The 27,184-nt window shown below is 36.3% G+C and overlaps 4 protein-coding genes across 7 annotated transcripts in view; 3 read left to right on the top strand and 1 right to left on the bottom strand.

Annotated features, from left to right (window-relative positions):
• Positions 1–4: 4 nt before the first annotated feature.
• Positions 5–644, top strand: LOC132789962 (large ribosomal subunit protein bL27m). Its single transcript, XM_060798327.1, has 3 exons — positions 5–154; positions 206–369; positions 422–644. Exons 1-3 carry the CDS (start codon positions 91–93, stop codon positions 623–625), a joined length of 432 nt encoding a protein of 143 aa, XP_060654310.1. The 5' UTR covers positions 5–90; the 3' UTR covers positions 626–644.
• Positions 645–857: 213 nt separating this feature from the next.
• Positions 858–1,962, top strand: LOC132789951 (uncharacterized). The gene is made up of 2 exons (XM_060798314.1): positions 858–979; positions 1,050–1,962. Exon 2 carries the CDS (start codon positions 1,091–1,093, stop codon positions 1,853–1,855), a length of 765 nt encoding a protein of 254 aa, XP_060654297.1. The 5' UTR covers positions 858–979; positions 1,050–1,090; the 3' UTR covers positions 1,856–1,962.
• Positions 1,963–2,189: 227 nt separating this feature from the next.
• Positions 2,190–3,888, top strand: LOC132789938 (la protein homolog). Its single transcript, XM_060798290.1, has 2 exons — positions 2,190–3,322; positions 3,381–3,888. Exons 1-2 carry the CDS (start codon positions 2,303–2,305, stop codon positions 3,573–3,575), a joined length of 1,215 nt encoding a protein of 404 aa, XP_060654273.1. The 5' UTR covers positions 2,190–2,302; the 3' UTR covers positions 3,576–3,888.
• A 1,083-nt stretch (positions 3,889–4,971) lies between these two features.
• LOC132786119 (protein spire) overlaps positions 4,972–27,184 on the bottom strand; it is a 64,250-nt gene continuing 42,037 nt past the window's right edge. The window contains exons 4-14 of one of the 4 annotated variants that reach the window (XM_060792553.1): positions 26,091–26,208; positions 25,942–26,027; positions 19,699–19,829; positions 19,481–19,592; positions 19,282–19,414; positions 13,147–13,223; positions 12,881–13,070; positions 8,377–8,528; positions 7,703–8,308; positions 6,309–6,640; positions 5,011–6,245 (exon numbers count right to left, since the gene is read on the bottom strand). In XM_060792553.1, the coding sequence (XP_060648536.1) occupies positions 6,023–6,245; positions 6,309–6,640; positions 7,703–8,308; positions 8,377–8,528; positions 12,881–13,070; positions 13,147–13,223; positions 19,282–19,414; positions 19,481–19,592; positions 19,699–19,829; positions 25,942–26,027; positions 26,091–26,208 (2,160 nt within the window). In that variant the 3' untranslated portion in view covers positions 5,011–6,022. Of the gene's footprint in view, positions 6,246–6,308; positions 6,641–7,702; positions 8,309–8,376; positions 8,529–10,466; positions 10,819–12,880; positions 13,071–13,146; positions 13,224–15,748; positions 16,597–19,281; positions 19,415–19,480; positions 19,593–19,698; positions 19,830–25,941; positions 26,028–26,090; positions 26,209–27,184 lie in introns of those variants that run through there. The other 3 variants (XM_060792548.1, XM_060792570.1, XM_060792562.1) reach the window with 3 other exon arrangements.

Here is a 27,184-nt window from a genome sequence, read left to right as displayed (position 1 = left end):
GAGCGAACTTTATTTGTTGATTAGTAGGGTCACATTGTTGCAGAGCTCAAACAGTTGCATAAACAGAAACAGAGTTAAACATAAATAAAAATGTCGTTAACAATATTGCAAAAACTGTCTCTACAATGTCTGAAGGCAGAACAACCGCTGCTAAGTAAGTATTTATTGCCTGTGAGATTTTAGTCGGCTAATGAAAAGATTTTAGCAACGGTACGAAATGCCAGTAAGAAGACCGGCGGCAGCACGAGGAACAAAAAGGGACACCCGCGTCCAAAACATCGTGGCTGGCGTGTGCTCGACGGTCACTACGTTTCCGAAGGCACCATTCTGGCTACTCAGCTAACAACACGCTTCCATCCTGGACTAAATGTGAGTTGTACGTACTACTGGAAATAGCTCAGAGCTAATGTATATTTTATAGGTTGGCTTTGGACGCAATGGCACATTGTTTGCCATGGAGCATGGCAGAGTTATCATGAGCTGCGAGCCCCTCGATCCTAATTGGGAGCACTCTTGGGTGCAGCGCAACTACGCTGGCCGCCAGGATCAAACTATTTATAAGAAGTTTTACAATGTTATTCCTGAAAAGCAACATCAGCGTTTTCGCCTAGTCGAGGAAATATAATTTGTTAACAACTATAAAAGCGTTGCATTTTGCAGGGTGGTGATAGTTTATTTATTATATTAATATAATGATATGCTGCATTTATTCTTTAATTTAAAATTAACTAAATTTCTGAGCAGTCAGTTGGGCTGTCGGCATAGCGCGGTTTAGTGTTGAAAAACGCATAGCGGTATTTGCAAAGCGGCACAGTGTGACCACTGATAGCGTAGTATTTGCTCGCCTTAATTAGCCTATTTATAAATGCAATATGCAGCCACGCTGGGCTAATGTTTGCAAATTTTCGTAAATCTTTAAGTAAATAAGTACATATTTACTTGATAAGTATTTCAAAATCAAAATAAAGAGAAGAAAAAGGTAAACTTACCACGTAGTAATTCGCTACGTATTGGCGAAATAATAAATTCAAATTCACTCTTATAAGCAGAAAAACTTCAATTGGTTCGTCATCAAACACGAACCATCAACATGGCATCAAATCCGGAGCCCAAACTGAACCCGCGACGTCAATGGACCAGCCGAGAGTGTGAAAGCATTCTCAATTTTATGCGTCATCATCCCTTTGAGCAGCCCACGACTGTGGCGTATTACAAGATGATGACTCAGGAAGTTAATCCCGAATTGGATTATATTCTGGTGCGCTGCAAAGTGGCCAACATGATCAAAGGCTATAAGCGCGCCAAATTGCAAAAGTTGAAGAATTTTCCATATTATAAGCAGTTCCAGGAAATATTCAAGAAGCCAAAGCCAGTGGTGGAACGCTTGAAGCTGAGCCCCAGTCAATTAGATGCAATGACTTTGGAGGATACCGACGATAATGATGAGGATAGAAAGTTATTTCAATTCCCACAGACGGCAGAAACCTCCGCCCAAATACACAGCGAACATATCATCGATCCGGAAAGCATTGTCGAGAATCCACAATGCTCGGAAATGCTGGAGCAAACATTAAACCAGGAATTCGCCCATTCAGATATTAATCAAGTGCCGTTGCAAAGCAATACAATCAACGATCCCCTCGACTTGAATGCCCTTCTTAATACTAAAAATCCGCAAAGACGAAAGTTCCTGCTTGACCAGGAGGTCAAAATAATGGAGCTCAATCTGCGTGAAAAGGAGCTCCGTTTAAGATTTTTCGAGGCCAAAACCCATGGGCAATTGGTGCGTCTCAAGATCGAATCGAAGGAACGCATCGCTATGAAGAAACTAGCGCTTAAATATGGAAGAGAATAGATTTAGACAAATTTAACTTGTCATGTTTATATCAGGAATACGTACATTCTCATACTTATTAGTTTAGTCTAGGCAAATAAATTCCATTAATATTTTGTTTGAAACGAAATATGACTGCGTTTTATTAAAGTACAAACCGTTGAGCGTCGTTTTTAAATTTAGCAGCTACAATCGATGATTAACTAATATTTATCGATAATTAGAATCGTGGCCGCTAATGGTATATTAAATACGTTACTACCTTTTTTTGTTTTGTTGAAAGTATTTTTTTCAATAGTACTTTGTATAGTATTTTATGGTATTTGTTTTTTGCCGCATGGTTTTTTCATCGCTGGTCACTTCGGTTATTACTATTGCCGCCTGCCGCACACGTGTTTGCGTCGTAGCACATTTTATTTTTCATTTTTATTTTTGTGACTAATAAAAACTTAAGAAAAGTAAAGCATAATGGCCGACGTTGCAGAAACTACACCAGCTGAAGTTAGTGCTGAGCAGAAACCAGCAGAGAAAAGCACAGAAGCGGAAGAAACCGTGAAGGAGGCCGGCAAAAATGGTGATGCAAAGAAGGAAGAAGGAGGCGCTGACGAGCCCGCTGCAGCTGCTGCCGCCGAAGGCGAAGGAGATGCGGAGAACAGCAAAGAGGAGCGTGCCATTATAAGGCAAGTAGAGTATTATTTCGGTGATGCAAATCTGCATCGCGACAAATTCCTCAGCGAGCAAATCTCAAAGAATGAAGCCGGTTGGGTGCCGCTCTCGGTGTTGATCACATTCAAGCGTTTGGCATCGCTCACCACAGACTTCGAAGTGATTGTGAATGCACTAAACAAATCAGATAACGGACTGGTAGAGGTTAGCGAGGACAAGCAGAGCTTGCGTCGCCATCCCGAGCGTCCAATTCCTGAGCACAATGAGGAGCGTCGTAAGGAGATTCAAGAGCGCACCGCTTACGCCAAAGGTTTCCCATTGGAATCACAGATGACCGAGATTCTGGACTTTGCCAATGGCTTCGAGAAGGTGACCAATGTCACCATGCGCAAGCACTACGACAAACCCACAAAATCGTACAAGTTCAAGGGCAGCATCTTCGTCACATTCGAGAAGAAGGAGCAGGCCAAGGAGTTCATCGAGAAGGAGAAGTTGGCCTACAAGGAGCGTGAACTGCTGCGCAAATGGCAAGTGGATTACCTCAAGGAGAAGCAGGAGGAATACGCCAAATTGACCGAGAAGCGCAAGAACAAAAAGGAAGCCAAGCCAGAGCCAGCAATTGAGCTGCCCAAGAATGCGATTGTCATGTTCGAGGGTGCTCCAGATACCGCAACTCGTGAGGAGATACGCGAAGCCTTCGAGAAGGTCAAAGACTTTGATATCGCCTATATTGAGTTCAATAAGGGCGACACCAAGGGCTCCGTGCGTCTCACCGAAGCGGATGCGGCCGAGAAACTCATTGCCAAAGTGGAGGAAGCCAAGGTAAGAAGCAAATGATTTGGCCATTCTTAGCAGCTCACTAATTTTATCTCAATTGCAGCTCAAGTTCAACGATGAAGTGTCGCTGACACTGCGAAAGGCCAACGAGGAGGAGGAGAAGCAGTTCCTGGACAAAGCCATCGAATTCATCAAGAAGCGTCGCGACTTCTCACGCGGCAGAAACAACAAACGCTTTGGTCGCAAGCGTCATGGTGGCAACGACAACAGAAACAACAAGCGACAGCGCCAAGAATAGCGACACCTCGCTATCTACTCCTCCACACAATCCTTACCATCCTGGCAAAATGAAAAACGTTAGCTCTAGTTGTTAGCTATAAGCAATTCAATTCAATCCCAACATCAATCCTTGTGACAGACTCAATTGCTACGATTACTCGTTTTCCAGTAGTAACATTAAGCATTAAGCGAGATCACATACACGCATCCGTGATGTGTATATAGTTTATATATATATATATATGAGAGGAACTCGTAAATTATTCTACTTTACTTCTGTTTTTCATTTGCTTTCGAGAATACTTAACAATAAATATCAGTTTGTAAAAATCTGCATGTCCTTTTCTTGTAAATTGGTTCATTTTCAATTGTAATAGCTGCAATTTGGATCCTTAATAGGTGTCCTTTGATATTACTACAAGATATGCCTTAAAAAAGCAAAATTTCGATAAAGGACATTCGTTTTTAAGCCATAACTACGACAAATCCTCAAGGATCTATCAAGGACATACATTTCTGTAATCAGCGTAAGCAGGACTATCGATCGGCATTCAAAGATTTTAAGGATATTACAAAAATTTACTACTGAAATTTTTTCAAGGGGTGGGCATAGAAAAATTGGCAAAAAATCGAAAAATCCGGTGTATCTCGGCCATTTGAAGGACGATCGTGATGTCCTTTGGCACAAGGATAGGTCTTACAAATACAAACTGATTGGCACACTAAAAAGGACGAATGTCCTGCAAACAGCCAAGTTACAAGGACATTTTTGTATAGAGAAAATAGCGTATATCTCGGCCGTATCCTGTTTGATCCTTGCGAGTCCTGTGCCAAACGAGAGATATTGATGGTGCCTATCATCGTGCCAAAGGACATTCCAATCGTCCTTGTAGTTCTCGAGTTATCCTGAAATTTTTGATTTTGACCAATTTCTCTTGGCCCTGAGATCGAAAAATTACAAGTGTTGGATCCTTAGATGACCCCATATTTTTTTGATGCCAATCGATAGATATTGAGTACACAAATCGATTGCAACCAGTCCGGTTGAAATCTATAAGGATCCACATGAGTTATGTCCTTTTTTGTTTTCGAATGCAATGCTAGATTGCAACAAAATGGAAATTTTTTGTTGCATACTTTTGGGCTGAAATAATAAAAATCTTGGCTCGAGTTGGCTGATGTGCATAACAGGTGCAGATTTTTGCTGCATACTTTTGGGGCTTCACATTAAGCAGTTGTCGTAGTCGATCTTTTGCATAGCATACTTTTAAGAGGTTATTATCAAAGCATTTACTTTTTTTGCTGCACATTTTTGTACAAAGGCGTTCTAGAAACCAATGAAAATCATTTTATATTATTTTATATTTTTGCTGTTTTTGGAAACAGGTATTTTGTTGTTGAAATCGACAATTTTGTGTGTGTTAACAGAAGACTTGGTTTTCTTTATATTTTAGTAGTTTTTTTGTATAATTTTTTTATTGCTGGTTTGTGTATTTTCGTTCTTTGTGTGTGTGTGTATATATTCTTGTTGTGTGTGTGTGTGAGTTTGTTAAATGATATACAATATAATTTGAACTTAAAAACAATAAAAAATATAATCTGGAACTTCATAAATTACAATTATTAAATGCATAATATATATATATAAATTACAATAATACGCGGATTTGGAAACAAACGTGTACAAAACAAAACGAAGAAAAAGAACATAAAATTATCAAAATTTTCCATTTCTCAATATATAGACAATTACGAATACGAATATATATATGCATGTAAGTATATGTATGTATGTATATATATAAATGTAGATTATATAGCTATAGTAGAGTAGAATCTAGTTTCTGCTTCGATTGCAACTAAATGTAAAATTAATAATTCATTTATTTATTTATAGTATGTATAACTTTAACGAACGTGATCGGAACCATGATCGGATTCATGCTATAGTCGAGGGCATAAATCGCCAGATAGATGCTTATAGATTGCATATATATCATTGAGGGATGGATGTACTTAATCAACATTTATACATATAAATTAAACAATTACAAACAACGTATCTCTCTTGTATATATGTGGGTTGGATCTATAACTATGTAGTATGTATGTATGTATGTGTGTGTGTATCTATCTATGTATGTATGTATGTAGTATGTATGTAATGGTGGGGTGCATATGCTCAAAGCTAAACTCTAGCCGAAAGAATTAATATACAGCATTGGGGCGTCTCTCTCAACTTAAACACTAGACTAACGATCCTTCTTCTCCTATCTGTCTGTCTCTGTTTCTTTCTATCCCTATCTCTATTTCTGTCTCTTTTCTTGCGTCTCTCTAAGCTATGTATACAACAGTCCATTCAATATATATATATATATGCATAATTAAGTATATAGTTTAGTTCTTTTGTTTTTCATTTTATCGTTTTTCCTAGTTTCCACCAGATCCTGGCGTCCATCTTTTGGTTTACTTCCAGACGGGCGTCAGGTCCAGCGTGAGATTCTGTATCGTCCGATTGCGAGCCGAGCTGCGTTTCTGCTTCACCGAGCTCGTGATCTCGTTCACCAATCCCTGGCAATCGTGACAGACTGTAACCTGCTCTCCACGCAGATTCTCCTTTTGATCCTGCTGCGATTGCGCCAAGTGGCTGCCCGATGAGAACAGCGCAAATCCTCGCGAGAAACGCGATCTAAATGAGAAGAGAGAGAAACAGTTTAGTTTGGGAATTTTGGATTGATAGAGCTTCACTTACTTGCGCTCCAGCGTGCTGTTGTTGGAGAGCGGTCGATACGCCGGACTGTTCACGGGCAGACTCCGGGGTCCTTCCATGCTGCGGGACATCGCGTTGTTGTAGTGCAGCTGCTTAGGTTGCACTCCTGATGGTCGCATGGCCGAAGAGTAGGAGGCAGACATGGATGCCTGATCGTGTAACGCCTCCACGGCTTGTCCAGTGCCACTTGCAGCTGCAGCAGCAGCGGCGGCAGCAGCGGCAGCTGACCCAGGTCCCACACTAATCCCTGGTGTGCTCATGTTTGATCTTTGGTGCTTGGGCGACGACGGAGCGCTGCCCACTGTGCTGCGAGTCTGTCGAGGATGAATACAAGTATTAGTAAGCAATTCAAAAGAGTTAGACTCAACGATCTACGTGATCCTAAGAAAGTTCTATATAAACTATAATTTTAAGATTGTAAGAGAACACTTTCTGAAGTGATCTTAAAAACGTTAAAGGGTTCCTTGAATTTCAATTAATGCTGATTATACCCACTACCCATAGAAGGGTATTATAGCTTTGTGCCTGGAGGAAAAGTATGTAACAGGCGGAAAAAGGAATCTCCGAGCCCATTAGGTGTAAGTATTATTGACCAGTGTAAAGTGTAAATATCATCAAGTGTAAATATTATTGATCAACCTCAACAGTCGAGACGATATAGACATGACCGACGGTCTGTCGGTCCGTCAAAAGTATAAGTAATAAAGAATTACTTTTGTATGGCTGACAATCTGGTATATTTTGTATTCTTTGGTATTTTAAATGTATTATTTTTTAAATATACCAAATTTAAATACCACAAAAAAACTAAAAAATGTCAAAGGATATATTCGGTACACCGCTAGTATATTAATATACCAATTACAAATCTTTGGTATATTTTGAATGTATTATTTTCAAAATATACCGAATTTTAATAGACCAAAAATACTAAAATACTTGGTATATTTGTAGTACATTAATATATCACATATATAATATTGCTAGTACATTAATATACTTTTGAATGTATTATTCTCAAAATATACCAAATTAAAATACCGCAATAAAAAAACAAAAATATTTGGTATATTTGTAGTGCATTAATATACCAATTATAACATTTGGTATATTTATAGTATTTTTATGGTATATAAAAATGGTATATTTTAGGAATAATACCGCATACTTTTACTGAGGATCGAATACACTCAACTTTAGCTATCATGCTTGTTATGATATACAATTCATTCATTCAACAAATTTTAAAGCGTTTCTTGAATTTCAATTAACACCTATTGTAATAAATATTCTTAAATTCTTCTAGGCCCCTAATACAAATCGCTTTTGAAATCGAAATCGTAATTCCCTAATAGAAATCCCTCCCCCAAACTCACCTTACGATCTGACTCGGAGCGCAGCAGTCGCTCGATGAGCGACTTGGGGAACTGATCGTCCATGATGTTGCCCGTCGAGGCGGAGTGCAGCTGATGCGCCTGATGTGCATGATGATGCGATGGCGATGGCGTGCTCGAGCTGGCGGGACTCGAGAGCAGCGAGGGTGAGATCAAGACGAGCGGCACATTGCGGAAATGCTCCGAGGGAATGCGCATCTTGGTGTAGCACTTGGCGCAGACGGTGCGCTGGCAGAGTTTGCACTGAATGCCCCAGGGACCGAGGAAGGAGAAGCGTGTGCGGAGGCAGAGGAAGCAGACGCGACGCTTTTCAACATCCTCCTTGACGCGCACGTCCATGGGCAGGCCCTCGAGCTCGGCTTTGGTCATGACGGAACGTATGTGAATGATCTCGGCCAGGGTGACGGACAGACGATCATCACCACGTTCCATCCAGGTCTGTTTGTCCATGAAGGACTTGTTCCATGGGCCAAGCGAGGATGTTGAATGCGACGTTGACGCTGTTGCCTCGTTGTTGCCACTGAGCTGAGGTTGAGTCTGTGATTGCGATTGCGACTGCGACTGAGGCATCTCTGGAGTGCTCTTCAACTGTGGATGAAATTGATTTGTTAGCTGCGTCATCACATTGAACAAAGTGCACAATTACTATTGCTTACCTCCTTGCTGTTGACGTCATTCGTCGATTGACGAGACTCGGGACGCGTCGGGGGCATCGAGTGCGCCTCGTCCAGGTTGCTCTGGCATCCCACGATGGTGTGGCGTCTCGAGGAGCCGCGTCGCGACTCGCACTGCGTGGCAAGGTCGTAAGCTGAGAGAGGCGGAAAGAGAGAAAAAAGAGAAAAAAGGCAGAGCGGATGTGGGGTTCATTAGTTTGCGATTCTATTTATGCAGCACAGTCAACATGGCGTATGCGTTATATATGTGTGTGTGTGTGTGATGTGTATGATTGAGTACACATTGCAAGTGGGACAATCGATAACGATAACGATAACAAGGCATTCACTAAAGCGTACAGCAAGCAAGCAGGCGACGTGAAAGAACAGATTAATAATCGAAATGGAATTAAATTCATCGAGAAGTACTTTAACTATTTTATGAATAATAATACGAATAATTTATAATATTTTTAAAGCATATTTCGTAATTTTAGTTAGCAACAGGTATTACATGTACTTTATTATGATGTTTTGCATCAAATTTCAGGTATTAGATGAACTTTATAATGGTGTTTTGAATCAAATTCGTTTTATGAAATTACTTTTATGCGTCGATTTGTTTATTTCACATTATAATTTATGTAAATTCATTTATGATTCATGAAATTTCATTTATTTTATAATATAATTTAAATTCATACATGATTCATGAAATTCCATTTATGAGTTGATTTGTTTATTTTGCTTTTATCAGCTACTTAGCTTTTTAAGATTATTGTTTATGTGTAATTTGAATAGTTTATAGTACGAATTAGAGTTTATGATGATGAACACGATTTAGCCTTTGATTGAGCAATCTTGCTTTCATTATATACAATAATATATTTCATCAATTTATATTTAGTCAATATATTTATTTTATTTAGTTATTCACAGATATTAGTTGTTAATTCAATTACTAAGAAAGGTGTTCAAAAAAACGTTTAAAATGCGTTTGGAAAATGTTATTGAATGAAACTTCTATATCAGATATTTGTATTATTTCTTATAGTTGATGGTGATGATGAACAATCCTGCTTTTCGTTATATACAAATTTATATTTATTAAATTCTTTAGTTATTTATAGAAATTAGTTGTTAATTCAATCACTGATAACTAGGTTTAAAATAACTTTGAAATGCGTTTGAAAAATGTGTTTGAAATGTTATTGATTATGATTTTATATAACAGATATTCTTTTATATTATTCCTTATTGTTTATAGTGATGATGAACAATCCTGCTTTTCGTTATATAGAAATTTATGTTTAGTCAATTATTTTAATTAGTTATAGATATTGGTTTGTTAATGCAATGACTAAAAAAGGTGTTCAAATAAACTTTAAAACATGTTTGGGAAAGTGGTTTGAAATGTTGTTGATTGCGATTTTCTACAATTATTTATATATGTATATTATATATTATTATAAATTATATATTATTATATATCCGTTTATATTATTCCATATAGTTTATAGTGAAAATGTTTTATACTTTAATTATGCAAATATGATTTTTGTTATTAACAATGTTATATAATAATTGAGTGAGTTTAACTTTCGATTAAAAACGTTTGTTATGTCAGCGCTTTATGAGAATGATGTTTGAAAGGACATTTTCAGTACGAAAATTACACAAATTGCGTATTTACGGAATGATGAATTGATGTTTACTCGAGCAACAAATTGCTAACAGAAATATGTCTGTGTGGAGGCAAGCAGAAGAAAAAGCAAAGGACATTTTTGTCACATTTCATTCAGAGTATGGAAATCATTTCCTATATATGGAGATATTTACATTCCAGCGCATTATCGAAGAATCTGTGATATTCGTCCTTAGTCAAGGCTTGTGCATGCTGTTGCTGTTGCTGTGATTGCTGTTGCGGAGGCGGTGGCTGCTGCTGTGATTGCGATTGCAGCTCTTCTTCTGCCCAGCATTAAAAATAGTGTTGCAGAGTTTTAGGCAGCAAAGTTTGCAAAGTTTCGTTTCGTTTAGTTGTCGCGATTTTCGTTTTTTTTTTTTGTTTTAAGCGTATTTCGTTGAAAAAGATATATATAATTGAATTAAAGCGCAATAACCAAAAGAGTTTTTAGTTAGTTAAATTATAAATTGCATTTTGCTTTTCTCTTCGTTTCCATAATTTTAGTTTTATTGCTTTTGTATTTTTTTTTTTACAAATATTTCGAGATTAAACTTTTTTCTTGTGTGTGTGTCTGTGTGTATTTGTGTGTGTGTGCTTCCATAACCACACCAATTTTGCTTTTCCACTCATTTTGTTCTTAGTGCGTGTTTTGGCATAATATAATACATATTTTTCGTCTTTTTAAGTTTATATTAATTAGTTATTGTTTGTTTTTTTTGTGTGTTCAGATCAGTAATTAATAATTAAAAACGATCAAATACCTTTGTTTTTTTTTAGAGGGGGAAGGGTGGAAAAAGTAAGAAATAAAAACGTTATAAATTAAAATTAAATAAACAAAAACCACATCATAGATTAAAGCATAAAATAATACTTAGTTTGAAGTGCATTTAAAGAGCCGAGCGAAGCAGTGCACAAAGTAAGCAGGAAACGAGAAATTGCAGAGAAATCGTTTGCTGGAACAGCTCTTTAATTCAGGGGAATTCACCATACGATATTAAACTTTATACATTGGCTAAATATTGGAAGCACATTTGCTTTGTAGAAGTATTCCAATTTCTTGTACATTTTCATAATCTTTTCTATATTCATTTTTTATTTTCATATTTCTGAAACTGTTATTTAAGAGAATGCAAAAGAACTGAACTAATATTATGCAAATTTTTTAAATAAAATATTCAGCAAAGTTAGCATAAAAACAAAAGAGTTTTTGCTACCACTGAACTTAAGTTATTTGTTTTAACAAAGCGTAAAAATAGGTCAATAATTTGATATACAAAAGAGGCTGTGGAATATTTTCAATATGATATGCGATCTATTTTTATAGATATATTTTTATTGCATATCATAATCAAAATAATACAAAGTCTTTTCTATATCAAATTATTAAACCTATTTTGTTGCTTTGCTACATTTAATACTTCTTCACACTTAGTTGATCAATTTATGGCAGACAAAGAAGCGCTTAAAATTCCCCTTTATGTATTTCATGGTCAAGTCAAAACTAGTTCAACAAAATAACTATTGAGTATCAATGAAGCTGCCTCTAACAAAAAGCATCATTATCAAGCATGAGAAAGCATCTTACGAATGGTATCAATTATCAACCTAATAATGCTCTGGCTTGCTGTTCAGTTGTTGTAGAAATCTATCAACTTAATAATACCTTTTATAAGTATCATAATATATTTTAATAAGTATTATATATAATACTACATATAGTATAATCTATTATAATAAATATTGTGTGAAATTCGATATCTTTAAGATATCTGAGCTATTCTTTGCTCTTCAATCTATCGTCTTAATAATACCTATTATAAGTACAATAGTATAATCCATCTATCTATCTATAAGTATTGTGTGAAATTCGATAAATATATATCTGTATAAATCTATCAACTTTAATAAGTAGTAAAATCTATTTCAATAAGTATTATAAGTAGTACAGTCCAAATATTGTGTCGAATTCAAGAGTATCTTTAAGATATCTAATCTATTCCTTGCTCTTCAGTTGTCAAATGAATCTTTCAACCTAATAATACCTATTATAAGTAGTATATCTATAAGTACTGTGTGAAATTCAAGAGTATCTTTAAGATATCTAAACAATTGCTTGCTGTTCAGTTGTTGTATAAATCTATCAACTTAATAATACCTATTATAAGTAGTATAATCTCTTTTAAAAAGTATTATTTCAATAGATATTGTGTGAAATCCGAGAGTATCTTTAAGATATCTAAGCTATTCCTTACTCTTCAGTTGTCAAATGAATGTTTCAACCTAATAATATCTTTTATAGGTAGTCTAATCTAATTACAATAGTCAATAATCTATTACAATAGGTATTATGAGTTACATAATCTATTTCAATAAGTATTGTGAGATATTCGAGAGTATCTTTAAGATATCTAAAGAATTGCTTGCTGATCAGTTGGCGAATTTATCGCTTTAATAATACCTATTATAAGTAGTTATTATAAGTCAATAAGTATTGTGTGAAATTCGAGAGTATCTTTAAGATGTCTAAGTTATTCCTTGCTTTTCCGTTGTCGAATGAATCTTTCATCCAAATAATACCTTTTATAAGTAGTATAATCTATCTATCTATAAGTATTTTGTGAAATTCGAGAGTATCTTTAAGATACGTGCTTGCTTAACACCTTTTCGGATCGAGTTCAGTTGGGTGACACTCTTTTTCTCTGCTTGAGTAAGTACTCAAGTGGCAACCCTAGACACTAGAGTTGCCTCAGAACGTGTTCCTTCATGCCTTGTGCACTCTACCAAACAATATCGTAGCTAATATCGCATTTCTCAAATACTTACTTGTGCGTCTCGGTCGCATTAGAGTCGCCGGGGAATCGTGCCTCGTCTGGCTGCCGAGCATGTAGCCTCCGATGGGATATGGTGGCATCTTGGGCTGCGAGTAGCGATGCAGCTCAGCGAGATGAGCCGCAGCTGCCGCAGTGGAAGCTGCGCTGCTTATGCTCGATTCATCAAAGAAATGCTCGTCGTCCTATTTAGAGGTAGAAAAAGATTCATTCAGTTGATCAGTTAATTAGTTGCATGCCACACACTGTGAGGCAACTTACCTGCAACTTGGAGAAATCCACTTTGATGAGCCGCTGTCTGGAGCGCGACAATGTTGGATTTGTTGAATTTGGAAGCACTTGAAGAAGACAGAAACGAAATGAAATGAGATAACTTTTGATCGTATGGGAAACTCTTCTATGGGAAAAGCCGGTTCTATTGTGAGTGCAGCTTTTGATTAGATTACATGCGAATTGCCAGTTGCATAACTCACTCCCCTTCACTCTCTTCTTCACTGTCCCACCGGGCGTATACTCATTTTGCAATTAGACAGTCGAGCGAATTTTACGCTGTCATCGTCGGCTTCAGTTTCTTTTCTTTTTCTTTACTTCGCTGGGCAGTTTGTTGTTTGTTTTTAGTGCCTCAACAAAACCGTTAACATTAACTTTACGCATTTAATAGTTCTACATGTTTCTTCTTCCCCTCCCCATCTCTGGCTGCCTCTTCTCCTCACTTCATCTTCACTTGCGCAATGCTCGTAAAAAGTGCTTGGGAAATTAACCCGAAGAGCATGTTTCTTGTCTTCATGTGGGTACACACTTTGGATTATCGCTGCGATGCCGACACGGCATTATTCAGTTATACACCCGTCCCCAGAAATATTATTATTATTATGCTTAAGCGAGTGAGAGCTGTGACTAAAAAGCGAAAAACTCGACTTCAAACTGCGCTTTGAGTTGAGTTCAATTTATTTCCCTAGTTCATCAAAGTTATTTAAATACATTTTTTAATCTATAACACACTCTTTCTATATACCCTTTTCCCCCTAATTTACAGGGTATGCAAAACAGTCTAGACCACATTTATTATTGCTAAAAATATTTACTAAAGAATGCTGAAGCAGCTCTCTTTTTTTTTGGACTTCGTTAAGTATTCAGTTTTAGTCTAAAGAGGTGAGTTTAATTTGGGGGAAATTCTAAGAAGCGGACACAACTTTTTAAATAAAAGTCATGAACGTTCTTAGAACTAGACGATGTCTAGACGAATCCCAAAACATTTGCATGCACGCACTTGGAAGAAGGACTTTAATGGGAACTTCGGACATATCGAACTATTCAAATGAACAACTTTTTAATGTGAATTATTTAACAGCTAGAAAAGGTCAATTTATCACTCTTGAAATTGCGAATCATAAAGCTAAGCTAATAGAGAGTAATCTAATACAATATCAAATATAGAAGCAAACTAAATGCCTTACAGAAAATTGAAGAAGTCTTTGAAGTCTTTAATGCTCTAATCAGAGATTTCTTAAAGCACTCATCATATAATTTGAATTATCTAAATAACGAAAGGCTTTTCAATTTAATTATATTTGTCAGTTGGCCAAAAAATAAATGATATTTTATATATGATTATTGCCAACTGACAACAATAACTCAAATGACTTAAAAACCTCTCGTTTTTTAGATAATACAAATTATATAATTAGTATCGAAGGCAATCTTGGGTTAAAGGTGGTTTGAATGGATGTTAAATACTATAGCAAATTTAAAAGTTTCAACTAATTTAATTTCAATGAATTTTTAATATATTAAAATTATTAGTAAATTAAGAAAAGATTGGGATCCTGGGATGTAATATATGGGAATTAATTGAAGGTAAAGACAAAACCGATTTAGAATGGAATCTGTTCAGGGTTTTCAATTAGGAATCTTAAGTTAGAACATCAGAAGTCTAAGCTAACAACTTTGAACTGTTTAGATATTTTATGAAAAATGTGTTTAACATATGGTCTTATTGCCAACTGACAACTATAACTCAAAGAACTTAAAAACCTCTCGTTTTTCAGATAGTACAAATTATATGATATTTGCCCAAAGGCATTCTTGGGTGTTGGTGGGTTAAAAATGGTTTGAAGGGATGTTAAAAACTATAGAAAATATAAAAACGTTCAACTAATTTAGTTTCAATGAATATTTGAATTTAAATATATGCTAAAATCATTAGTAAATGAAGAAACGATTGCGATCTTGGAATTTAATATTTGGGAATTAATTGGAGCTAAGGACAAAAGCGATTTAGAATGGAAACTTTTCATGGTTTTCAATTTGGAATCTTAAGTTAGAACATAATATGTCTAAGCTAACAACTTTAAGCTGTTCACATATCAAAAAATGTACTAAATTTCTAATCTAATGAAATCAATTCCCAAAATCCTTCCTAAAAACTGGTTTAATTCAATTCTAGCAATCTTAATTGCTCAGCTTAGAAAACCTTCTAACAAATGGCCATTAACTATATGGAACACCTAACTTTTGGCCAAGTTTAGAGCCTGCAATTAGCAGTTTTGACCAAGGATCCATTACACTTGGGAGGCGACTCCAACCCTTTCTTTCTTTCTTCTTAGTTGCCACACTTCACTGAGCAGTGAATTTTCCTTAAGAGCCAAATGCACCTTCAAGGTTTTTAGTTAAGAAACTTGCAATGCGAGCTGTGAAGTGTTGCTGCCACAAGGTGCAAGCTGAGTGTGTTGTGGCATGCAAAGTTTGCTCCTTAAATGCACTGCACCTCTCCCCTCGCCCTCCCCTCGGTGTTGCACACAAATTGAAAGCAGGTCAAAGCAAATTCGGATCGGATAACAAGTTTTTTGTTTCTTCATGCTACCTTTTGATGACTTGACAGCCTGACGGGGCTTTGGTGTTGGCGGATTGACAGCAGCGGTTGCCGACGTTGTTGCACTTGCAACACGCGGCGCAGCACGTGGCGTTGGCTGTGGCTGCGATTGTGATTGCGATTGCATTGGCGATTGCTGTGGCGTTTGTGTTGTTGCTGTTGCATCGTCTTCGGCGTCGGGTTCCGTTTCACTGCCGCAGTAAAGCGACGCATCGCTTGCAACATCAACAATGTCCGCGTTGCGTACAACATGATGCGGATGTGGATGCGGATGATGATGCGACTTGAACACTGAGGCGGCTGTTGTGCGTTTGCCACTGGGCGTCGTCAATTGTTTGGCATCCATTTGAGTTGAGTTTTCCTTCTTAGGTTTTGCTTTTCTTTTTGGTTTTTCTAGGCAAGCATTGCCACAGTCCTCCGGCCACTGTTGCTCCACTTTCCAGAGGACACTTTACACTAAGGGAATCACTTTACTTCACTCACTCTCCCTCTCCCTTTCTCTCTCTCTTGCTGCTGTGTATTTTTCACTTTGCACGGTTGCATTCAAGCTATCGATCCGTAGCCAAAAGCAACCCTCCCCCGCCCCCGCGCACTTGTATTGTTTGCCAGTCGTTGACAGTTGTGTCGTGTGTTCCTTTTTATTATTACAACTATTCCTTTTTGTTGTTGTTCTTTTTGGGGGTGGTTGTGCTGCGACTGCGACGACGGTTGAGTTATTGACTGATTGATTGTGCGTTCAATACTTGAAAACAGTTTGTTAATCGGGTCGTTTTCATTTTCACTCGCGCCACGCGTCGCGTCTCTCTGCCGCAGCACAGCGACAACAACACCGAAGCGACACCGCAGAAGCTTAACGCAAAACTGTCGAGACGACATTTGTCTCTGCTTCTGCACACACACATGGGCTCAAGCTCAAAAGCTTTCCTACGCTCTGCGCATGCGTTGCGCTAAAGAGAGCGAAGTCGAAAGAGAGAGAGAGAGAGAGAGAGCGCGCTTTAAAGAGAGCGCACGCTTTGTTTTGGTTTCTGACATTTAAAGCATTTGCATTCGCTGCTGTTGTTGCTTTTCTTACGTCACGAGTTTGCGTTTGCGAGAAGCCGCTTTTGATGACGTCGCGAGGGAGACAGAGAGAAAGAGAGAGACAGACGGCAAGTGCGTAAGCACGATAATTGATAAACTTTACAACGCAAGCTAATGAAAGTGAATGGCACTTTTTAAACTGTTTCTAACGGTTATTCGAATCGGTTTGTTTACGCTGTGCTTAGTCATGCGGCCGAGTGAATATTTAAAGAATTCACTGCATACTTTTGGGCTCTGCATATAAATGGCATTTACAGTCAGCGCACGTGCGTATGCAACACTTTTTCTTTTCAAATCGAACACTTGGCAAATACTGTATTCTGTCTGTCTGGCAAATAAACATAACCCACAGCAGACAAACAAACATAGCGCCAGAGAGTCGTTGTCATCATTATTATCAGGCAACTGAAATCGTCATCATCATTATCATCATCATCATCATCAACGTTGTGGTTGTCGTGCCGTCGTCGCTATCTTTGTGTGTCACAATTTTGCACGCTTCCTTCAGCAACAGCAACGACGACGATTGGAAATTGTTGCCGTTTTTGATCTATGCTGGCATGCGCATGCCGGCAACGGCAATTGGCCAAACAAACACAAACACAGACAGACAGGCAGCCAGACAAATAGACAGACAGACGACAGGCAAGGCAATGCGATGCAGCGGAGAAGACATGGCTAGAGGGGGGAGGTGCAACGGACTCGGGCGTACAATGGGGCACCGACAAGTGCAGTGAAAACTTTTGTTCGCAGCTAACAAGTTTTTTTTTTTCTACTTCTTTTTATTTCTTCTCTTTTGCGGCAAGCTGACAGGCCGCCGCATGTGGATGACAACAATTTATGAGCAGCTGGCATTTAAAATTTTGGAAAAGCATGATGACAATCCTGCCCAGACAGACAGAAGGTAGCACACACCCAAAGGCAATAAAAATGCTTGTAAGCCACACATAGAATAGCTACTAAACAAGCTCTTGGCAACCCTAAGTCAATAAGTTGTATGCGAATTGGTTATAGGAGAGGGGGAATTACGTATATAGGTAAACTATTGGTAACCCCTTTAGTAATAAGATAATATGTAGGTAAACTCTAGGTATCCCTATAGTAATAAGATATAGCAAACTACATATGGAATAGTAAACATATAAACTCGTGGTAACCCTTATAACAAACTGCAATCGGAATAGTAAATATATAATCTCAATCCAATGTAAATAAGATATAGCATTTCAAAATAAATGCAACTGTTTTAACACTTTCTTAGAGAATGATGGCAACTCTATTAAAATTATTGCCTGTCTAAACAACCCTTACTTATTATTCTATTAAAATAATTGCCTATGTGGACAATCCTAAATTATACTCCTCACTAATTCTTAGAAATATATTTTCTGAATAACATATCTTTAAAGCTGAGATTCCCTAATATACAAACTTATCCAAATTAAATAAATAAGAATATTTCTTAAAATCTTTTAATTTAATGAAGTATTTAAACACTCCTAACACTCTTGGTATCCCTAAAGTAATAGAATATAGCAAACTATAAATGGAATAATAAATATATAAGCTCAACCCTATGTAAAAATAAGATATATCAATTTAAAATATATGATACTGTTTAAGCCCTTTTTTTAGAAAAAGATGGCAACTCTTTTCAATTTATTCCCTGTCTAGACAACCCTTAATTACTATTCTATTAAAATAATTGCCTATCTACACAACCCTAAATATGTTTTTTGAATAATATATCTGTAAAGCTGAGATTCCCTAATAAACAAACTAATAAAAATTAAATAAATAAGAATATTTCTTAAAATCTTTTAATTCAATGAAGTATTTAAACACTCCTAAAGAATATGGCAACCCTGTTAAACTAAGCTAAAACTTCTCTGATATTAAACACCCAAATAATCTTATCTGTAACCCCTTTTGAACTCTGAATAATCTTTCAGATATGATAAAGATGGCACATTCAATGAATTATTTACTTTTTCTTTCTTACAAATTTGATGTTCCATTGAATTATTTACCTTTTCTTTCTTAAATATTTAATGTTCCATTGAATTGTTTACCTTTTTTCTTTCAAATATAATATTTACCATAATGTTCCATTGAATTATTCACTCTATCTTTCTCAAATAAAGTATGTTCGGCAACTTTGATCCTATCATTAAATCCTGAACCCGTTATTGGCATACTTTCTTCTAGATATTTATTTAGTGTATACTCTGTGTATTGTACCAAATTCATATTTACTTTTTTAAGAGTCAACACTATTTTTTTTGTGATTTTGTTGTGTTAAAATTTGGAACTAGTCGAACGTGTAAAAAGTGGAAAACAAAACAGGGGAATTTGACGATTTGTTCTGATCGAAAAGTACTAAAAATCTCAAGTTGAAAACTAGGGGAGAAATCATTTCAAGGGAATATTAAAATTGCACCTACTTTTCTGCCTGAGATTTGGTGATTTTGGCGGTGTTATTTGCTTCAGTTCCTTGCCCTTGCGTATCGATTCCATCAACTGTTCACGCGGTGAGGGAATAAGCTTCAACGGCGGACCCAACTGACGATCAGCGGCCTAGAAGATGGAGAGAGAAAGATTGAGGTGAATAGAGAGAGAGTAATGGGAATTAGGAACACACACCTTTTTCAATGGTGGCCGCGACCTGATGAAGTCCAAGATCATCGCATGGGCATCCTTCTTGACACGAGGCGGAATATCTCCATTCACCATCACCTTGCGCAATTGATACTTTCTGCGGTTGCCAACGAGAATGGGGAAAAATCACAGAGGGAATTAGAAACATTGTTTTGTAGAAAGAGAAATCTCAATTTGCGGTTTTTCTTCTCAACAAAACTCACTTGGCTCGTATGTCGCCCATGAGTATCTCGTAGGGCGTCAGCTCGTATTCGATGGGCGTGCGCTCGTAATTGCGCTTCTTCAGTCGCACTCCACGTCGCAGCTCATCGATTACCTGCACCCAAAAGCGTGCCTGCAAACGAGAGAGAAAACAAATACATCATCACAGATTAGATTGTGTCTCAGATAGGGAACAAATATAATGCTGGTAATCTTTTATTTTATAAAAGTGCAATAATAATATAGAAAAATAAGTTACAAAAGTGCAAAACACAAGTAGAAAGCTACTACTTTGAATAAGAACCAAAGAGTGCAGAATTATTCTTGAAATATTCAATATTAATATATATACCGCAAAAATACTTCAAATATACCGAAAATATATTCGATATATTAATATAGTACTACATTTGAAGTATACCAGATTGTCAGCCAAAGCAACTAAGAATCGATTGCAGTATGCGTTTTTCTATAAATGGTATCTGATCGCAACGTTATTATTGTAAGCATAAAAATCCTGGCAAAAATTTGAATTTAATTTGATCTTATCTTGACTATAGCTCAATTTCTTATAGTCTTCAAGATCCAGTGTTTCATACGAACAGACAGACAGACGGACATGATTATATCATCTCAGTTAAGACCCATTTTCGGGTATAAAAATAAGATGCAAAGGTGCAACTACAATATAAACAAAAAAGACTGCAATAAAAGCTCTTCTAAATGAATTGTTCTTTATCAAATGGTAAAGTCTCGAATTAGAAAGAAGTTCACAATAGCATAAACTTATGAAATTTATTTCCTAATTAAATCTTTCAACTTTTGCTTTATTTTCTGATCTTCATCAAACAAGTGCGATATTAATTTTAAACTATACCACAAAATACTAAAAATATATCAGAGGCTATATTGATAAACAAAGTAATACATTCAAAATATACCATAGAATTTATTTACTAAATTAATTTGCTCCTTAACTTTTGATTCATTCTCTTTACTTTCAATGTTGTCAGTTTTTACTATAGAACACTTAGAATTTAATGGATCTAGTAATGGCTTTTTACGACTTTTATCGAATCGATAAAACGCATTCTAGAGCTTGACAGAAATCCTAATTAATTGTGATTTACTGGCAATAATTTGCGTTTATTAAAGTTTTAGTAAGCCACTTGAAAAAAGTCTTTGAATAAAGCCAAAATTGAGAACTATACTTTTTAGTATTTAGGTTTTAAGTTAGTTTCGATTGATTGACATTGATTGATTCAGCATTCTTTACTACTCTTCATTATTTAACTCAAGTTTTTACTGAGTTTCGACTGATAGATTTCAGCTTTTATTTATTACTTTTCATTATTCAACACTAGTTTTAACTTAGTTTCGAGTGATTGATTTCAGCACTTAGTAGCAGCTAATTTAATTTAATTGAGGTAATAAAATTTAAAGAGGCAACATGAATGAATTTCAAGCAAATTGTGGAGCATGCATTGCAAATGCTTGAGAGAAGACATGCAGTTGTGCAAAAAGACATAGTTTATAGTACTTGCAACGTTCTCCACAACTCCAGTTCGTGCTGAGTTTGGAAGTAGAAGGAGGAGGAGGTGAAGAGAGGGAGTTAGACAATAGCAGTACTTGGATTTAGTGAGACTAACTAACTAGAGGTAGTTTTGTGCCGCATTCACCGTTCACTTTAATCAGCTGAGCAGCGGCAGTAAATCGATGTTGCAGTTGCAAGTTGCAACTTGAAGCTGGTTTTGCAGCTCAATTAGTTTTCACTTTTTAAGCCGTAACGAATGAATATGAATTCAATTAATGAGAGACGACGAAGCAAACGCTGCACATAACGTGCGACACTTGCGGTAATTGCAGTTGGCGGGTTAAACAGTGCGTATGAGTAATGTGTGATCGACAGGAAGCGTATTTAGCACACAATGGCAAAGAAATTGAAGAGTGGCGAGTGGGGAGAGAGGCGAGGGGAGGATGCTGGTTAACTAGATGTAACAGTTATTCGCATTTTCACTTTTCATCAGTCGGTTGCTTTTCCTGTTCCTGTCAACAACTGCATCAATTTGCGGCAATAAATTTGGAGGCAGCTCATTAAACATGCATGCAACAGCAACAGCCGCCTAAAGGGAGAGAGGGCAGAGATCAGCCACAAAGATGGGAGGCGACAGCGTGTGGCACATGTTTCTCTTTTGACACAATCGCATAATCGACACAAACAACAAAAACAACAACAACTGCCGACAAATGTTGCCGAAGATGTTGCGCTTCAATAAATGCAACAACAATTGGCAACAACTACTGCGCATCATAAGCAAACGTGTGGCAGCTTCCGGAAGCGCTTGCAACAGTTTGTTGCCAGTTGTTGATGTTGTTGTTGTTAAGCTTGCCGTGGCATGTTGCATGAATTATCGCACATGTGCGTAGCACAAAACTCACTTTTCTTTATTTGCCTTTTTTTTGGTGTGTGTTTTTCTATTTCAGTTTCAGTTGCTGTTTTTTCGTATTTTTGGGGCATCAACGTGTGTTTTGCATACCTCATCATCAAGTTGAAACATGCTGATGATGATGTTGCCGATGTTGATGATCATCGTCATAATTATCATCATCATGACAGGCAGCAAAGCGAAACACATGTAGGCCTCTTGTCTAGGGAAATGCAGTTAATGTTTTGCTTGGATATGCATGGATAGCAGTGCTTAGGGTACGGTAAATATGCAGGGGAGTAGAGAAAGAGAGATAGAGAAAAAGTGGGAGAGAGAGAGAGGGATAGACATAGTCTGCAGTCACTTAATACACCACTAAAAAGGGCAAATCGATGAAGTAAAGTGGCCAATTGCAGCTGCTTGGCTGAGCTTTTAGCTTGATTGCTCTACTCTAAAGTTCTTTACTAGCTTTCAGGTGCTTTCAGTTTAACAAATATTTAGATTCTACGAAACATTACCAAATAAGAATGAAAAAAGGACAATACCATGTAACAAAGTGCCCAAGTGCAGCTCTGTAACTGAGCTTTTAACTTAATTGTCCCACCCAAAGCTCATCGCAAGCTTTTAGGTGCTTTCCGCTCAACCAAGAATAAAACTATATAAAGCTTCACGAAATAGGGAAGAAGTAAATATTTTAAACTATGCAAGTTGGTTGATTAATTGAAAGAATGAAGTTTTCCCAAAAATCTCGATACAATACAATACAATAGGGAGCAACTAATTAAAATTGTACAGACAAGCTTTCATGCGCTTTCTATTAAATAAAGCTTGCTTGTTATTTAGGCTTTACATTATGTAATCTGATTTCTAATTATTTATTTCGAAATTATTTAAAGGCAGGAAAACGAATTCCTACATTATAAATTAAAATGCATTTCGTAGGCAAGCTTTCATGTACATTCTTATACACAACTTACACAACAGAACCAAAAGCTTTTTCAATAAATATATTTCAAAGATAAAAATAAGATTTTTACTACACTTTCGACATTAGAACTTTCAAAACTAATGCTTGCATACTTGAGCACATTCTAACTAAGAAATTTAATCAAAATTAGGTGCTGACAATGTGCTTGGCAGACATTGGAGTGCAGCCATCCCGAAAGCACGTACTCCCCCCGAAATAAGCAATGCCAACTAACTAGAACTGAGTTGTTGGGTTACCCCCCGCCAGAGTAAGAGTAACAAAGCATGAAGCGAGATAAACAACAAAAAAACTCTAAATAAAAGAAGCAAAAGTAATGAAGAAACACAAAAGAATTCGAGCAATTCCGGCGTAAAGAACTATCCAAAAAATCAGGGCAACAATCAAAAAAAAAAAAGAAACGAAAATGAGAAAAAGAAAATAGCAAAAGCAGATCCGAAAACCGTTGCGTTTCTTCCATATCGCGTGGGTTCGTTCCGGTCTGCAATGGTGTTTCTTTTTGGGAGAGAGAAGAAGACAAAAAAAAAGAGAAGTCTCACTCTTCCATTGTTTGACATTCTGAAGGCTGTTTGGCTACCGAGAAGTTGATAAAAAAGCGCTGACTTTACTCATATATAAACAGTTTCTATAGTGTGTAGAACTCAATAGACAGGTGATTCGAACAAAACTACGTTATCAATTCAATGACTGATAAGAGAGACCCGAGTATTTAATCAAAACTGTGACAATTGCTAGAAATTACATATCGCTTGGCTGTTGTAAAATACATTTATAGAAAGAAGCAAGCTCACTCTCTCTTCTCTTCTCTCTCTCTCTTCCCTCCCTCTCTCTCTCTCTTTGTTTTTTATAGTCTTTGATTACCTCGCCTTTATTTTCTTTATAGCTTTTAATCAAGCGTATGCAAATTTCGTTCATTAAATTACTTATGTGTGGTTTTGATAGGTGTTCTTGTCATGGATATATAACATATACATATATAGTATATAGCATGCATGATATAAGACATGTGATACCCTCCTCCTCCTCCTCCTCCTGCTTGTAGTTTAGCACACGCGAACTCATTTTTTTTTTGCGGTTTTTCTTTGGCAACGTGCGAAAAATTATTCGCGTTGGGCGTTTTCCCAAGGCGACTTGACAAGGGTGTGTTTAAGGGTCAGCTTGGCTGTAAACGAGCTGCGCTATAGCCAAATTGGCAAATGTTGTGGAAAATATATAAAAACAAGTAAGAAAGCTAAAGTAGAGTGTGATCACCTGTGAAATACTATTTTCAATAAAACCACATTCTAAAAATATGTTAAATTGATATACCACAAAAATACTAAAAATATACCGAATTAATATACTACAAAAATAAAAGATATATCGAATTAATATACCCGAAAAATACTAAAAAAAATATACCGAAGACTATATTTGGTATATCGATACAGTACATTAAAAGTATACCATAGAGTATAAAATATACCAGATTCTAAGCCACTACATCTAGGACTACTGAAGACCTACCTGAAAATATACCATAGAGTACAATATATACCAAATTGTTAGCCATTGCAACTAAGACTCATTGTGAATAACATCAAAACTGAGCGGTATTAATTTTAAAATATACCAAAGTCTATATTTGGTATAATTATTTAGAACTACATTCAAAACATACCACAGAGTACAAAATATACTAGATTGTCAGCCAAAGCAACTAATTTCCGATTGCTGTAGGCAATATAGTACAAAAGTATTGCTCAAATACTTTCTACAATTTTAAACTAATCGTAACCAAATTTTCAGGAATCATAATACATTTTCTGCAGGCCCAAAGCTATAATACCCTTCTACCCTTTAGTTAGCGGGTATTAAAAGAATTTAAAGTATTGGCGATGATTTTTCGAGAAGGATACAAAATGAAATGTCTTTCATAAAATACAATACTTGAAGAGAATGAAATTGAACTAATAAAATAAACTACAGAAAAAATTAAAAGATTCATTATTATATTGAAAATAAACTCTAAAAAAAGTATTATTATTCTATCATTTCATATCGTATTTGCAGTTTATCGCAACTTTTATCATGGCTTGTTTTTATATCGTTCAAATTGAGTTAAACATCTTAATTGAACTCGTTCGCAAGCTGTTCGCAGGAACTTATACACCTCGAGGTGCAAATGAGCTAAATACATTTAATATCAGTTCGAATTTCTCAACTGAAATATAATAAATTTGTGTTTGCGTGTTTCGCCAATTTGCGTGTGTGTCTCAATGAGTTTTTGGAGGTCCAATGGCAACCACAAGCGAATTCCTTTTGAACGGCCTCGACATTTTTCACCCAAAGGTCACAAAAATACACCAAAGCGAATGTGAATCGAAATATTGTTGGCGTTAATGTGTCGCCCATTAAATGTATCTCACCAAAAACAGAGTCGAAGAAACTCATTAGGATGATGGGCAGCGAGTCGATTATTAAAATTAAAAGTGAATTTCGTGAAATGGTTCACTTTTTTCATTTGGCCCAGTTGAGGTTTGTGAAAAAAAAGAGCAAGCGGAAAAACTTCTCCTCCCCTCCCTCTCTGAACAAACCACAATAAAGCGCGTGATCTCTATGATAATGTTAATGATAATTGTGATGATGATGACGATGGTATGTAGTTGACTACTTTTCGAATTGGAAGAGGTGCGCCAAAATAGCAGCCAATGAATCGTGAGTCTCAGTCTCACTCTGCAATCGGAGTGTAGCTCCACTTTAAAGTCCATTAGCGGTTTTTCGTAATGATTGCATAACCCACCACCAACAACAAAAAAATACCATATCTATATATAGTTTATAGGGTAACTCACCCAGTCGTTGAAGCCCAGCTTCGCCAGTTCTTTCTGTGTCGTTTGAGATGTTTGAGATGTGGCTTCGATAAACTTTTCAGCTCCTCCTAGAAATGTTTTAAACAATACTTAACATATATGGTTCAACATCGTATTTGTCTTTGACTTACCATTGTTTAGCACTTGCTGCAGAAAAATTCGCAGTTCTATTGTTTCCGTTACCAAGGCGCGACAAACGGCTTTGTAATGGTTCTCAGGTGAAGCGGATTTTATGTGATTTCTGCAGGTCTGTAAAGTAAAAAAAGCGAAGCAATTTATTAGATACATCATTTATGAGGTGCATTAATAAATGTTTGTAAAACTTGCTTGGTAATTAATTGTGTTGAAGAATTTTACACATGTTTACATTAGAGGTGGAAAACTATCGATAGTCTGCGCCAACTATCAACTATCGACGATAGCTAGGAAAATCGATCGTCGATAGTGCAGTACAAGAAAATAATTTAATTAGTTTTCAAAATAATCCATATTTGTTTCAAGTAGTATGAATTTTTATTTTTTAGGTTTACCTTAACTGCTATTTATATATATATTTATTTCAACCAATAATTTTGTACGCCTATTTGAAATGATTTGTTCTGCTTTGCTGAAGACTCTCTCCGACTCTACGAAGGATGCGAGTATACAAAGAAATTTGAAAAAATATCGACCACTATCGACGATAGCGATTGACCACTATCGAGAGTGCGCGCCGCTATCGAGAGCGTGTCGATAGTATCCAACCATCGATAGTCCCGATAGTGCCATCGATAGTTCTCCACCTCTAGTTTACGTATGCGAAAGGGCAAGTGGAAGGACTTTTGATGTATTTAAGAATCTATTAATCTGAAAGAGTTAACTTTAACTATATTTCCCCCTTTGTTATATATTTATCAACTAAATATATTTAATATACACATTTAGCTATATTTTTATCAAACTGTCTGACGTTTTATCTAACTAAATTTAGATAAATTTACTTTGCTTACGTATTAATCTTTTACTTTTCATGGCTTTTTTACCTAGCTTCGCTTAGCAACAATATAAGCTGAATTCTGCTCACTTATTGTTTTAATTTTCCATCAATTGTCATGAATTATTAATATTTCCATCGCTTCTAATTGATCAACCTTCTAGCTTAGCTTAGCATTAGTATTAGCATTAGTATTAATATTAATATTAACAATAACATTACCTTTAACATTAAGATTAATATTAACTTGTA

This window comes from Drosophila nasuta, chromosome 2L, assembly GCF_023558535.2.
Source record: "Drosophila nasuta strain 15112-1781.00 chromosome 2L, ASM2355853v1, whole genome shotgun sequence".
In the NCBI taxonomy this organism is placed as follows: Eukaryota; Metazoa; Arthropoda; class Insecta; order Diptera; family Drosophilidae; genus Drosophila; species Drosophila nasuta.
This window is presented reverse-complemented; position numbering and strand designations above follow the sequence as displayed.

What these genes read in the sequence shown, in the direction of transcription:
- LOC132789962 (XM_060798327.1), top strand. Translation starts at nt 91, where the DNA reads ATGTCGTTAACAATATTGCAAAAACTGTCTCTACAATGTCTGAAGGCA. An exon ending in GGCAGAACAACCGCTGCTAA is followed by an intron (nt 155 to 205) that starts GTAAGTATTTAT and finishes AAAAGATTTTAG; the next exon opens with CAACGGTACGAAATGCCAGT. An exon ending in GCTTCCATCCTGGACTAAAT is followed by an intron (nt 370 to 421) that starts GTGAGTTGTACG and finishes TATATTTTATAG; the next exon opens with GTTGGCTTTGGACGCAATGG.
- LOC132789938 (XM_060798290.1), top strand. Translation starts at nt 2,303, where the DNA reads ATGGCCGACGTTGCAGAAACTACACCAGCTGAAGTTAGTGCTGAGCAG. An exon ending in CCAAAGTGGAGGAAGCCAAG is followed by an intron (nt 3,323 to 3,380) that starts GTAAGAAGCAAA and finishes TCTCAATTGCAG; the next exon opens with CTCAAGTTCAACGATGAAGT.
- LOC132789951 (XM_060798314.1), top strand. Translation starts at nt 1,091, where the DNA reads ATGGCATCAAATCCGGAGCCCAAACTGAACCCGCGACGTCAATGGACC.